At 47.1% G+C, this 15122-nt stretch overlaps 1 protein-coding gene and 2 long non-coding RNA genes across 3 annotated transcripts; 2 read left to right on the forward strand and 1 right to left on the reverse strand.

Moving 5' to 3' along the window:
* Positions 1 to 1088: 1088 nt before the first annotated feature.
* On the reverse strand, positions 1089 to 14922 carry LOC112435687 (fatty acid synthase-like). The gene is made up of 7 exons (XM_076890506.1): positions 14781 to 14922; positions 11174 to 11276; positions 10893 to 11053; positions 6537 to 6748; positions 6308 to 6406; positions 2402 to 2653; positions 1089 to 2274 (listed from the first exon to the last, which is right to left on the reverse strand). The coding sequence occupies exons 1-7, from the start codon at positions 14920 to 14922 to the stop codon at positions 2137 to 2139; spliced, it is 1107 nt and encodes a 368-aa protein (XP_076746621.1). The 3' UTR covers positions 1089 to 2136.
* LOC143421327 (uncharacterized) lies at positions 2764 to 3295 on the forward strand. Its single transcript, XR_013100950.1, has 2 exons — positions 2764 to 3053; positions 3141 to 3295. It is a non-coding gene; the product is annotated as an uncharacterized LOC143421327 (long non-coding RNA).
* Positions 5420 to 5869, forward strand: LOC143421328 (uncharacterized). The gene is made up of 2 exons (XR_013100952.1): positions 5420 to 5627; positions 5715 to 5869. It is a non-coding gene; the product is annotated as an uncharacterized LOC143421328 (long non-coding RNA).
* Positions 14923 to 15122: the final 200 nt, after the last annotated feature.

Genomic DNA, 15122 nt, shown 5'->3' on the forward strand with positions numbered 1-15122 from the left:
ATTTGAAAATGACTCAGTGTTTTATCAGCGACACGTTACCGCAGCCTTTTAAGATCACTGAACCTGTTACTTCAAAAAACAACATGTAATGTTGAAGGGGACAAAGAGTTAGTTCATGTTTGACACTGATGTTAATCAAAACTTCCAAGATCCAGGTTGAATAAAACAGCATTAGGTGTGTGATTTCACTCTGCTCCACACACCTGCGTGCTCCAATCAGAGACACCAGAGGAACAGGTGATGAATGTGATGGGGAAGCATACGCAGGTGTGACATACAGAGCCGTGGGAATTACAGGACATTATTACTGTTGATATATTCTCAGCGATCAGCTGTTAGTGAAGAGCATGAAAACCTTACTGCACGTCGGTCAGCTCAACTTAGCTCGCTGGATAATTTACTTGTCAGCTTGAAAACATTTAACTTTAACAAAATGTTCACCAACACGGGTCAGTGTAGGTCACTGAGTCATCCTGCACACTAGCCCTGCCCCGCCCACCTGTGTTTATACACCTCTGCAGCCCCTCCTCCTTCAGCCGGGACATTTGTTCTAGCCTTCATTCATAAACTCGGCTTTCTAACATGCAGCTAAAGTTCAGTCTGCATGCTCGACCCACATACTCCTGGTAGCTGAAGTGAAATACTGCTGTGCGTAAGGGTCGGGCGGGTGACCACGTCACCTGGTCATGGGGTAAATGCTGCGGCCGGGTTCAACTCTGACCTGAGGCCCTTTATTTCTCCCTCCCTGCTTTGCTGTCTGGTCTTCATTGTGCTATTAAATACAGACAAAAAAGTTTGTTCTCCTCCTTCCATCACCACCTTTGTTGCATGTAGAAAAGTGTCATATAGAACCAGTCGTTACTTTAATGGTCTGAACTAAACGGTCGGGTGGCGCCAACAGCGACTAAGAATTTTCTGGGCCAACAGGATTTGTGTTTCAGTCCCTGATAAACTGACCCATCCTCTAAAAAACAAAACCCAAAAACTATATTTACAAGATAAATGATCAGAAATAGTAACGACAACAAAAGCACAGGAATCATAGATCCAACGGGACAGGCTCGTTACAATGAAGGAAAACACTGAGCGACTGTTGAGGCCCTTATTAGTCCTACAAAACATAACAGAAATGTTACAATAAAACACAGAGGCCTTTATTGTCACGTCCATCGTACTGTGACTCCTCAGCACATTCATCTCCAATCAGCAGCTTCCTTCACTGACCCAATCACAGGTCTCAGGCCAGCTGTTGTACTCAGGTTTGGATTATTTGCTGAGGTTTTAGATCTCTGGACCAAAGCCTTTAAAAGGAAACAGTTTCTCAGAGGTTACATCAGTAAATATGATCTCACTGTTACAGTGATCATTCACATCTCTGATTAACCTCTGAAGAGACACATTTGGTCCTTAGCGACGCCTCTGTCACAGGCGTCTGTCAGAACAACAGCGTGTGTTTGACACAGTCCATCATGAAGAGAAGCAGTTTTTCTTCTGAATTAGTGAAATAACTGGTCTGTAAATTACAGTAACACGAGTGTCATTGTTAAAACACAGTTTATGAAACACTTAATTTGTTGTTAACTTATTGACAACGTAAACATTTGCTGGTTGCCACTGTAACTGATGACTGTGTGGTCACATGACTGAAAAGTAAACAAATATCACAAAATAAAGAAATGCCTCCAACTTGTGTTACGAGTAGTTAGTGTGCAGAAACACGGCTGCAGGGTCAGCCCTCCCTCCACAGTCGCTCATCAGGCTGGTCGCAGCGCGTTTGCCTGTCTACTGATGTCTGCATGAGCAGAAACACCAATTTGAGTGATGTTATGTAATTCAGGATTCAATCAATGTGTCAGTGTTTGTTACTTTGTTACATTAATTTTTTAACCACGTTATTTTGTTGTGGGATGAACTTCTGCAAACAACAACATATGGCAACAAAAAACAAAACTTGCAGTTGGAATCGATGGAGCTGTGAGATGATGGGATGTCGACTGGTTCACTAACCATTAACATTTGGGATATTAGGATAACAGTAGCGTGTAAACATAAGCAGTGCAAACACTTCCTATAACGACACATTTACAGTCTAGTTTGGGGAAAGCTGAGGAATTAGGGTGAAGAGACGGTGGATGTTTAACCCTCCCTTGGTTTGACAGCTCGCTCAGCCAGCGAGTTATGAATGATGTTCTTGATAGACTCCGCCCCCGCGCCTTCTAGGAAAGTGTGGTGATCTCCCTTGATGACGTGGACCGACACCTCGCCATCACAGACCTGAAGAAAGACGCAGTACACAGTTTGAACATTGGAAGGCTCAGACAGAGTTTATAGAAACACACACAAGCGCACACACGCACAGTGAAGATAAGTACTACAGACTGATGTAAATGTGCATCGGTACCTCGCTGAGCTTATAGTCAGCTCCCAGGTTTTGCTCATATTCGCTGCTGGTTTCGGCGCGCAGCAGCTTCACGCTGCCGTGGTATTTTGCAGTAGGTACATATGCATCAGCAGCCTTTAGCTTGTAGTAGAAGGCGGAGGCTGCAAAGTGCAGTGAGTCTCGGTCGATGTCCTTGTGAGCGGAGGTGATTAGGTCCACGGCCACACTGACGCGTGCATTCAGGTCTGACAGCGGGAGCAGAGTCTCCAAAAGCTGTAGGATGTAACCATGGAGACGACTGTAAGTTCATAGCAAACGTTACCGCGTGCTCGCGGAGATATTGTGTCAGGGTCCTGGGACTGGGCGACCCAGGATCCCTGAGCAGTCATGTATTATATTATTATTATTATTATTATTATTATTATTATTATTATTATTATTATTATTATTGTGTATTTTGGTGTTGCTCCCCCTTCCCTGTGCTTGTGTATATGTGTGTGTGGGTGGCTGAGCACTTGTTTATAGGCGGCGTCAGGCCTGGAGGGTGTGGCCCTGCAAGGGGACTGGCCACACCCGAAGCCACACACCTGCTGCTGATCAGGCCTCGTCGGGGGAGCTACTTAAGAGAGTCTTGGAGCTCCCACCCATGCGGGATCATTGCTTGGGACTCCACGTTAGTTACCCAGTTTAGGTTTTGGTCGTGTAGTGTATGCCTGCCATTGTTCAGTGTCCTGACTGCTGCCGCTATTGTTTCCTGCAGGAGGAGCGTGGAAGGCTTAAGGAGCAGCGAGCACCGGGAGTGCAGACACGGGAGCAGAGAGCACTTGGAGGACACGACACGGGAGTCTGGGGAGAAACACGGGGATTTATTGTTGTTTGATATCACCCTCTGTAAATAAACACTGTCTATACGTAGAGCACCGCGCCTGGGTCCTCCTTCCCCACTCCTTCCACGGTGTGCCATGCCGCACCGTGACAGAATGATCCCGCCACTTATGGACCCAGCGGTCTCCGAGGAGAGGCTCAGGAGGGAAATTATGGACAAAGTGTACCGCATGTGTGAATTATGGTGGGAGAAGCCTGCGGAAGGTTTGCGTCACGCCGTGGAGAGGCGGCTGCAGGAGATGCTTTTTGAATTCCCCTGGCTGGTGGACTCCCTTAATGCGGTGGTCCTGGACTTCCTACTTTCCACCCTCCACCTCCACTCTCCTCCTCAGGCTGCCCACCAGCTCGGACAGCTGGTGGATTCACTGCCTGAGACGCCGGCCCCGACGCCGACACGGAAACTACGTTCGCGCCGCCAGCGTTCCTTACCGCAGCTAAATCCACAGACATCTCAACAGCCGGCTGTGGTGAGTCATATGGACAATTCATCGTCACTCACCTCGACTGTTTACTCTGGGGCTATGTTTATATGGTCAGCTGCCCAGCCGGTAGCCAAAGCGCAGCCCGCGGCCCAGCTGGTCGCTGTACCTCAGCCTATCGCCCGGCTAGTGATCCAGCCGTCACCTGCTGAATTATCCCCCGCGACATCTACCTCACCGCTTACCGTTTCATCCTGTTCACCATCCACATCACACGCTCAGCCATCTTCTCCACCAGCAGCAGCCTCCATTCCACTGCCCACTCCAGCGGCCTTGTCCGGAGAGAGCGACCTCACCTGCGTCCAACGCCTGATGGACTGGGTAACTCACACCACCAACACAAGGGCAAGAGTGGTGGGGTTAAACGCCATCGAGGCAATCCTGGAGGGAAACCCCTACCTCGGCCAGCTCAAGGGAGTTTCCGCCTGCCTTTGCACCCTGCATAAAGCCCGGGGGGTAGTGCAAGCTCGGGAAACCTCAGACTTCGTCCAGCTGCAGCAGGAGCTCAGCATGCCCGAGCAGGAGCTCAGCGAGCCGGAGGAGCCCGCACCGTCAGCTGAGGCGCTCAGCGAGCCGGAGGAGCTCAGCATGCCCGAGCAGGAGCTCAGCGAGCCGGAGGAGCCCGCATCGCCAGCTGTGGAGCTCAGCGAGCCGGAGGAGCTCAGCATGCCCGAGCAGGAGCTCAGCGAGCCGGAGGAGCTCAGCATGCCCGACCAGGAGCTCAGCGAGCCGGAGGAGCCCGCACCGCCAGCTGAGGAGCTCAGCGAGCCGGAGGAGCCCGCACCGTCAGCTGAGGCGCTCAGCGAGCTGGAGGAGCTCAGCATGCCCGAGCAGGAGCTCAGCGAGCCGGAGGAGCCCGCACCGCCAGCTGAGGAGCTCAGCGAGCCGGAGGAGCTCGGCATGCCCGAGCAGGAGCTCAGCGAGCCGGAGGAGCCCGCATTGCCAGCTGTGGAGCTCAGCGAGCCGGAGGAGGAGCTCGCTCGGCCGGAGGTCAGCGGACCGGAGGGACCTCCACGTCTAGCGCGGCCTCCTCGCCGTCCACGTCCGGTGCGTCCATGTCAGCGATCGGCGCGTCATGGACCTGTTGCCACGCCTCGCTGTTGCTCACCGTAGCAGCGACGTTGCCACCGGACCCGTGGCAGGCCACCGGAACCGTTCCACCGCCACCGGACCCGTGGCAGGCCGCCGGAGGAGCAGCGCCGCCGCCACCGGACCCGTGGCAGGCCCCCTGAACTGTTTTGCTGCTGCCGCCGGACCCGGGGCCGTCCGCCGGAGCTGCTACGTCGCCGCCGTTGGGCTCGAGGTAGGCCCCCTGAACTCTCTTGTTGTGTTGATGGGCCGCCTGTGACTGTTTGTGGCGTCTTTTCGTTTTCTTTTTGCACCGCTGCGGGATGCGCGGTCTGACTCTGAGACTGTGGACTGGGTCGGTTTGTTGTTTTGTTGTTTTTGCTTGTTTTGGTTCTGGCCCTCCGTCCTGGTTCCCCCAGCCGCCCGCCCTGGGTTGGTTGTGCTGTTTTGGTTTTGGGGTCGTCGGGAGCCGACCCTTAGGGGGGGGTACTGTCAGGGTCCTGGGACTGGGCGACCCAGGATCCCTGAGCAGTCATGTATTATTATTATTATTATTATTGTTATTATTGTTATATTATTATTATTATTATTGTGTATTTTGGTGTTGCTCCCCCTTCCCTGTGCTTGTGTATATGTGTGTGTGGGTGGCTGAGCACTTGTTTATAGGCGGCGTCAGGCCTGGAGGGTGTGGCCCTGCAAGGGGACTGGCCACACCCGAAGCCACACACCTGCTGCTGATCAGGCCTCGTCGGGGGAGCTACTTAAGAGAGTCTTGGAGCTCCCACCGATGCGGGGATCATTGCTTGGGACTCCACGTTAGTTACCCAGTTTAGGTTTTGGTCGTGTAGTGTATGCCTGCCATTGTTCAGTGTCCTGACTGCTGCCGCTATTGTTTCCCGCAGGAGGAGCGTGGAAGGCTTAAGGAGCAGCGAGCACCGGGAGTGCAGACACGGGAGCAGAGAGCACTTGGAGGACACGACACGGGAGTCTGGGGAGAAACACGGGGATTTATTGTTGTTTGATATCACCCTCTGTAAATAAACACTGTCTATACGTAGAGCACCGCGCCTGGGTCCTCCTTCCCCACTCCTTCCACGGTGTGCCATGCCGCACCGTGACATATTGTTGTTTTCAGAAAAGTAAGTGACACATAATTAATGAACATCACAGATCTTATGTATATGAAAATGCAAAATGAAGATGTTTTGATATTCAGGAGTTACAAATGTCAGCTTTCAGTGAGAAACTGTACGAAGGTTTGATTTAACCGCATGTTTTACTTTAGTCTCCATAACAGCTCCAAACATCACATCATTGTTGAGTCAAACCTGCACCACACACAGACTGTGCTGGAACAGCAGCTCCAGACTGTGTTACAGTCACCATCTTTACCTTACAGGCGCCGTGAGGCAAAAGCTCAGGTTGTGTGGCCTTTAACGCTGATGCCACATAAAGGAATACTTGTGTGTGAACCTGTGGGTCAGAGACAGTATACCTTGTTGTATTCAATGCCAGTGAACTGCTGGATGAAGGCACACAAGGCTTCAGTCTCAGCCTCAGACTCGTTGCCGGGTGTTAGCTTGGCTCTGTAGCTCTGCAAATCAAAAACACAGTTAAACCTGTTCACATGCAGATCATGTGACCAGAGCTCATCCTTCAAAACCAACATCACACACGCTATACAGCATATACATGAAATAAAGATGCGCGAGTGTTTCTCTGACCTGTGTGTACGCTGCCACATATGAATGTGAGCCATCAAAGAGAAACAGGAACTCCACAGGCTGATTCTGGGTCTGCAGCTGAGAGCACATTTCAAATGCTACACAGGCACCAGAAGAATATCCAGCGACTCTGTACGGGCCGTCCGGCTGCACCTGCCTGATGCAGCTCACGTAGTAGGCAGCCAGGGACTCAATGCTATCCAGAGGAGCAGCTGCAAAGGAAACACATGAGGGGAGTTAGTTTGGCTGCACAGTGACATAAACAGCTGATGCACAACATGTGAGTGACAAAGGTCTGAGAACAGAACCACAAACTTTTAAACTGTGAAACAAAGAAAACATGAAATCACATCAGGTCTTTGGGTTTCCTCAGGCCATTATGGAGGGAGCTGTATATGTACAAGTGTTTGTAGTTTCACCTTTGAACAGTCAGACTTTCAGCTTTAACACATTTTGCTGTTTAACAGTTACACACGTTTTGATACACATGATTGTGACACCTGGTGAGGACGCACACTCATCATTTGATGACAAGTAAGGACACGTAGTTTCCACGATGGTTCAAAGTGTTGATTTTGTGTTTTAAAGTTTTTCTCTGTGACTGTAAAGTCATTTTAATATGAGCCCCATTATGCTGACAAACCCACGCAGACGATGCACACAGCTCAGCAACACCAACAAGCCTGAAAGTCAAATGACATGAAAAGTTATCCATGAGGCGCCAAAACACAACAACAGCTGCAGCAAAGGCTCTTTGTACTGTAAGATGAAGATCCTACAAAAGTAGAAGCCTCACAAACCACATGTAGACTGGTTGTGCAAACTCCCACAGACCCTGCAGTCGAGAGGATAACAAGCTGCTCCAGTGATCATGACCAGGACACAAACTGCTTCCTCCTGAATCAGAGGCCTGACTGACAGACACACCCTGGCATAGAGGAGGCTGAGGAGTGTGACAGTTGGAGCACACGCTCAGGTCTAGGTCTTTAAACAGGGGAACCACCACCCCAGTGTGCCAGTCCAGAGGCAGCATCCCAGAGCTTCACGCAGCGCCGTGTCAGCCAGGACGGCCCTGCAACACCCAGATCCTTCTCATCAGCCTCAGGTCTGTCCTAAATCCTAGCAGGAGCTACCACGACGCGTACCACAAAATGCATCGCACTGGTTCTTCCCAGTAGTTGGAACTGGTTGTCTGCTTGCCAATGAATCCTGCTTATTGGTTCCACTTGTGCTACAATCAGGACGAATTGTAGTGGGTTAGGGTTAGCTGGATATGTGCTGGATATGTGGTGGAGGGTAACTGCAGGAGAAGAAGCTAGTGGGGGAGTAGAGCAGGGGAGGATGTGGGTCCCCGGGGCCTGCTGGAGGGCAAGGGCCATGCCCGATGTGAGTAGCAGCAGGGCCAGTGCGCCCAGGAGCACATCTTTTTCGACCGTAAGGGAGACAGGAGGCCGACTCACTGCCTCGGCTAAATGGAGAGGGAATTTCAGAAGGGCCAGGGCACAAGCATGGACCTTTTTCAGCTGTAAGGGAGACAAGAGCAAGGTGTGACGTAGGTCCCCGGGGCCTGCTGGAGGTCCAGGTCCACGCTCGATTTGAGTAGCAGCAATGGCCAGTGCACCAGGAGCACATCTTTTTCGACTATAAAGGAGACAGGAGGCCGAACAGGTCTCTGACCCTTCAGCATAGACAGGTGGCTGAATGGGCCCCTTGGGCCCTCCAGCCGAGACAGACAGCTCAAACGGGTTCCTCTGACCCTTCAGCGGAGACAGACACCGAACCAGCATGTGTGGAGACCTCTGGCAGTGTGGACACTGGCTGGAGCTTAGTGGCACATTGGCTTGGCTCAGGCAGTGGTATGCAGTCCTCAGAGGGCTGAAAGTGTTCTCCAACACATCCAGCAGAGGACAGAGGACTCTACTAAAAAATCCGACTCTACTAACCTATCAGAGGCTGCTTAAGATCAGAATGCAATCATCTGCAGTTTTCTTCTTAATTAACAATAAACTTAGTGTATATGTACTCCTAAATTTGATGAAAGTGATAAATAATAGACAGCTCTCTCTCTCTCTATATTCTGACATTTAACTAATTCAAAAGATATTTCAATATTTATTTATCTAAAACAAAACAAGTTAGAATAGCCTTTATTGTCATTGTACAGAGTACAACGAAATTGGAGTGCCACTCCCTTGGTGCAAGTTTCAATAATAAATATAAATGTAAAATATAAAAAGTACAAAAAAACAATCGTAAGTACTCAAACAATAGTTTGTACAATATATACAGGATAGCAGCATTAATATAATGACAGTATGAATAGCAGCATAATATAATGACAGTGACGGTATGGAATAGGTTCAATTGTTTTTGTTCTTATTTACTACGGTGATAGCTCTGGGAAAGAAGCTATCCCTGAATCTGTTTGTCCTGGTTTTATGTGACCTGTACCGTCGGCCTGACGGTAATAGTTCAAACAGTTGGTTGCTGGGGTGAGAGTAGTCCTTGATGATATTGCCAGCTCTGCTGAGGTACCGAGAGTTTGCAGTGACCTCCATGCTGGGCAGAGAGCAGCCAGTGATCTTCTAGTTGCAAGTTCACTCTAAATTGATGTTTAACAGAAAAAAAAAATGTTTTTATGTTTTTTCCCTAAAGTGTATGTAAATATCTGGTTTCAGCTGTGAATATACTGCTGTGTATTGAAATTCCTCTTGTTTTGCATAGAAATATACTGAACAACATACAAAGCATAATATATAAAATAAAATCTACCTGAGTTTTTTCTTTGAAAGAAGCCACTTATGTCAATTGTTGTGTTCATCAGTACATAACTGAAACTGATTACAGTGCTTTGTTTAGCCGTGGAGGGAAACAACTGAAAATATGAAATAAACACACATGTAAGCTAAGACTCTCTAAAAAAACATCATTGTTGTTGTTCGGATTTTCATTTCCCCATTTGTTGATTCACTCCAAGAGCAAGTAACGTAATATGGGTCAAGTGATCAGTTTGATATCAATCTTTTATGATACACCGTCATATTTACATTATTTGTACAGTATGAATGATTTGCTTTGGTACCTGGTCAAACTTAAGCTCTCCTCTGTCTGCCTGTCTACGCTTCTCCTGCAGCAGTTTCTCCCCCCTCGCTCACATGCGTAAGTGCTATGCTCAGTCACCCAGTGCCTGAGCTCAGATCATACCAAAATTAGGGTGAATTTACGACTGTGCGCTATGTGCTTCGAATATTGTGTGTAGTTTTTTGTTTTATACAGTTGGCAGTCAGGCATCAGTAACAAAATCACCAGGCTCACAGATTCACAAGAAATTCATTTGGGCTTAGAAGGAATAAAACAAAGAGAATCCTTAATTAAGCTTGCGTTAGATTGCAAAATGGTCCCAGATGAAACAGTCTTAACAACACGAAATGCACAGTTCTTTTGTAAAGGTTCTTTTTATTTGGAAGGAAAAATAAGCACAGACAGAGTCCCCAGAAGTGTCCAAAAAGTGATTTATTAAACACACACAGTTATACAGTGTGGGAAGCCGGTCTTCGATCTTCTCTGCTCGTTACAGAAAGCTTTATAGCCTAATATGACGTCAGAACATTTCCTAGAACTCAGCTTCTCAGAAACCTAACACTTTCTCAGGCTTTATGTTCCCAGATATGGATGAGGGAAAACATCTGGTCTAAACAATTGTGTGTCCGAGTGTGCAGTTTGTGAGATTGTCTGTCCAGGCCAACAAAAGGTCGCTGTCCTCATCTGACTTTACTTTGGGCCGCCTGGAGCCACAGAGATGCTGGTGGTTTTTGCATAATAGAATATTACAGAGGAATGTGTCTTATTCTGCGTGCTCTGGAATACAAGATTAAGCAGATTTACTAAATGATAAATGATACATGATAATGGTGATGATCAACTGATACTAAGTGATGCAGACTAATAAAATAATAATGAAATAATGGCAGTGAAATTACATGTTTTTCTTGACAACTCCTCCTCTTGGGCTCGCTTGCGAGCCCAACTTACACCAGGATTTGTCTCACTCCTCCGTCCAGCCTACAATCTCCCTCAAAGGCATCATGGACTCCGGCGCAGCTGAACCTGCTGAGCCTGAGCTCAGGGCTCTCTCCAGCATCTTTACTAAAAGCCGCCGGACCAGAGGGATGAGACAACATCCAATCATCAATATGACAAGAAAAACAACAAAAGAAAACATGGCAGACATAACAACACTCTTCCATTGCCCAAAGACAGACGTGAACCAGTCTCCCGGTCCAGTGTTCACACCTGATTGCTCATGCATGGTTTTAGATAACATTTTCAGACTCTCAAGCGCCCTAGTAACCGTACCGTCTGGTGCAGTATTGTTGGGTATGAACGTGCAACACATGTCCCCAAACATGGCACAGACACCACCTTTCTCAGCCAACAACATGTCCAGGGCCATTCGATTCTGGATTCCCATTAACGACGTCGGGCCTAATTGTTCCGCAAGGCCTTCTACCGCGTCCCTAGTGAGATTAGAGAGTCTCAACACATTATAATGGACATAGTTAATGCGATCGACATTTTTATTCGGAGTTATCCATAGAAACACACTTTCAAAGCCGGCCGCTATCTGATTAACTAACTTATACTCATCTGGAACTCCCCTGGGAACTCCTATTGAGTCAATCCAGGTTGGCGAGTCCCATCTTGGGTCATATTTGTGCATACTGTTGCGAAATCGATCAACTTCAGACCAGACAAAAAACAACGGAGGCTCCGGAAAAGTGCAATCAAACGATGAGTTTTATTATCACAGGAGAACAACCAACTGTCAGCATACAGAATGGGTTGCTCTGACAAAAATACACTGGGTTCTGGTTTTATAGGATAACATATCACACCTACGTCAATACAGTTCAAAAATACAGGGTGACAGATGGACAAAAGTTCAATTCGTGCAAACAAGGGTACATCACATATACTTTTAATAACTATAAACTGACATATAACTTCTCCTTTCTTCATTACTTGCCTTTTAAGGTAATAACTTCAGGTCTTAGCATTTCTGAGAGCTAATAATTGGACCCTCGTCATTAATCACTAAGTAAAGTACTTTAGCAGCCAGTCTCAGACTGGAGTAGAAGACGCTTAGGCCTTCACTCAAACCTGACTATGTGTATTGTAAGCATGCATGCAATTAACCTGCTATGTTCTCATCTCCCCTCAACATGTATCATCTGGACACTCTCACCAGTGAAGCTTAAAACCTTCTAGACTGGAACATCAACTCTTAACCAAGCACATTTATGCATTGTGTATAAAATGAACTCAACGTATAAAATAGAAAGGTCAATGTGATGACAGACATATTCAATGCAATATAAACCCTGTAAGAAATATTACTGATAAGTGATACTGTGAAACATGTTATTAATACATTCTTCATAAGGCAAATTATATGGTAGTAATAAAAGAATCTCTGAATCCCAACATTCCCTCTTTTGACATTCCCACAGGAATGTCACCATACTTCATGTTGTATCACTCCCTGCCCCACTCTATGGGTTCCAGGTTCATCTGGTAGATGCCCTCAACCCAGCCAGGGTTCGTAACCCTCGCCACTATCTTTACCAACAATCCTCTGACACAAGGAATGATACAACAACCAGCGATGACCAATATTCCCAAAAATACAGCCAATGAGCACATCACTGATATAGCCACACCATTGTCCAAACACAGATGTCATCCAGGATGCCAGCGGGTTTTCAATACCTGGGCCCTGTGCTTCGTACGTCGCTTACTACATCCAAGATCAAATGAAACATCCAAGACCAAATCATCGCGCTAACTCTGAGCTCGCTATTCCGGTTCCCCGAACACACCTGTTGTTGACGATTAGTATAGCTGGATGAAGTAATGTGAGATCACTGGGTGGCCCAACAGGGGCTACGCATCGATAGTAGAAACATTGATCGGCAACCCTTTGATTGGTCGGCGAAAATGTCGAAGGAGCGCGCTCGGTATTTTTCGGCAGCAGAGCAAGAACTCTTGAGTGAGGGATTTCAGGAGTTTCAGAGTTTAATTAAAACGCAAGGGAACACTGCAAAGGCTGCAAAAGCAAGGAGAGAGGGCTGGCAGAAAGTTGCTGACAAATCAAACTCGTAAGTAATTCAATAATAACAATAATAATGGAGTGGATTTATATAGCGCTTTTCAAGGCACCCAAAGCGCTTTACAATGCCACTATTCATTCACTCTCACATTCACACACTGGTGGAGGCAGCTACGGTTGTAGCCACAGCTGCCCTGGGGCAGACTGACAGAAGCCAGGCTGCCATATTGCGCCATCGGCCCCTCTGGCCAACACCAGTAGGCGGTAGGGTAGATTTATCATATCACACCATATTATCCAATATTATATTACATTATATTATAATATGTTATATTATATCCCCTTTCACATTAGAGCCACAACAGGACCCACTAGAACATGGGAACAAGTAAAAGTGAAATATAAGAATATTCTACAGAATGGTAATATTTATCACTTATATTGCTTGTCGTCTCTTGGAAAGAGACCCTGGAATACTCTGTTTGTTTGTTCATAACAGCAACCAAGAAAAGGGCAGAGCAAAAAAAGACAGGTGGTGGTCCTGCACCCCCTCGTCAACAAGTTGGTTAAGTAAATAATACCCTCACGGGAAAATCGATATCTCTCTATGAGCACACTGTCGCGCTGAGCTAAAGGATCCTGTCTGTCCCGCAATATACGCTGAATTCTGAGGACTCTCCTTATCAATCTTGCACCTTCCGCAATGGGTTGCTCGCGTAAACGGACAGGATATGACTGCGACAGACTTCCCAAATCCACCTTCGCTTTTATAGCCGTGGTCTCTCATCTTGATTACACGAAGTAATTTACAATTACTACTCTGAAATATGAATTACATCTGTAATAATCACATACATGTAATAGAATGTTAATAGTACATTTCCCTTTTTTAGGGAATGACCTGTATGTATCTGTGTGAAATCAATAAAAGGATCAGGTGCTGCATTATCTTTAGTTACATTGATGTTATTTATTTATGGTGAAACAGTGGTGGAATATCGCTGTTGCTTTCGTATGAATGACGCGGACATACCTGCGTGGCCGCGATCTAATCCTGTTTACATAAAGTAAACCTGCTCCCCAGCAGGTTTACGCTTACGGCTCTGTTGCTATGACAGCAAGTCCCGGATGGGCTTCGGGGAACCGAACGATCCAGGATCACGCGAAATCGTCAACAATCTCATCCAGCTAACTCACTTAGCGCGGTACGAAGAACAGGCCCCTGAGTGCTCATGCATGGTTTTAGACAAAGTTTTCAGGCCCTGCAGAGCTCGGGTTACTGAGCCACCTGGGGCAGTATTATTGGGGATATACGTGCAGCACATATCTCCAAACATCGAGCACACACCTCCCCTCTCTGCCAATAACATGTCAAGCGCCATCCTATTTTGAACTCCCATCAGAGAACTTGGACCCAATTGTTCTGCGAACCCCATCATGGCGTCCCTGGTTAGGTTAGAAAGTCTCAGCAGATTGTAATGAACATAGTTAATGCGGTCAACATTCTTATTAGGTGTTACCCAAAGGAATATACTCTCAAATCCTGCAGCTATCGGATTCACCAGCTTATATTCGTCTGGAACTCCCCTAGGCGAGTTCAGGCGAGGATCATAAGCATGTGTACCTTGGGTCCCTCTTTTGACCAAAACATGTCTCAGACGTCTGGCGGCTAGAGTACGTGTGTTGCGTTGTGGAATAGCCTTTACCTGATTCCCAATCAGCATGAGTGGAGCTCCTAATCGCACCATCGCACATGTCCCTACGCTTCCTATAGGAACATGAACCAACAGAGTATTTTCCCCACAATAATAATAGAGCCCACTTCCTGCCCAGGTTCCAATTACCGTGCTAGGGCCGCTTACATTGTTGGTGGTTCGTCCCTGAAGTGTGACGGCACACCAAGTTGGATCGATCTCTCCCACCTTGTACTTTTCATTATCAGTAGAGAACTTAAAACATGCATAGTTATCTTGTTTTGGCATAAATGGTCCCACTGTTGTCTGACACTTTCCATCTACTACTGGCTCCTGTACATTTAATGACGTCACACAAATCTAACATGAATGAGCTGGTAGACCCTTTAACATAGTTCAACTCTATGCCATTATTTCTGCTGAGACATTCATCACCTTTACCTGACCCCTCGCGCTTTTGTCTTTCTAGCGATCCTGTTTTAGGACCTACAGTCTCAGGAACTGCTGGGCTGGACTGGCCTCCGTGTTCAGACAAGGGGTCCGGAGTGCCTTGCAAAATACAGACAAAAGACAACAGAGCCATGGTTACTATTATTGCATATAATACACATGTAGTTGTAAGGAACATTTTAATACGTTTCTTCCCATTACGTGTCTCTGATTCGGTTGTTTGCATCATGTTATATAAACTTTGTATTCTAGACTTGTTATATAGATTTTAGATTCTGGACTGAAACTCCTCTTTGTGGACCCTTTAACTTATCACTGCCCCTTTCTGATGGC

The sequence above is a fragment of the Maylandia zebra genome, linkage group LG12 (genome assembly GCF_041146795.1).
Source record: "Maylandia zebra isolate NMK-2024a linkage group LG12, Mzebra_GT3a, whole genome shotgun sequence".
Taxonomy (NCBI): Eukaryota; Metazoa; Chordata; class Actinopteri; order Cichliformes; family Cichlidae; genus Maylandia; species Maylandia zebra.

What these genes read in the sequence shown, in the direction of transcription:
- LOC112435687 (XM_076890506.1), bottom strand. Translation starts at nt 14,922, where the DNA reads ATGGCTCTGTTGTCTTTTGTCTGTATTTTGCAAGGCACTCCGGACCCC. An exon ending in ACAAAAGCGCGAGGGGTCAG is followed by an intron (nt 11,277 to 14,780) that starts GTAAAGGTGATG and finishes TCTGGTCTGAAG; the next exon opens with TTGATCGATTTCGCAACAGT. An exon ending in CTGGCATTGAATACAACAAG is followed by an intron (nt 2,654 to 6,307) that starts GTATACTGTCTC and finishes TACATCCTACAG; the next exon opens with CTTTTGGAGACTCTGCTCCC.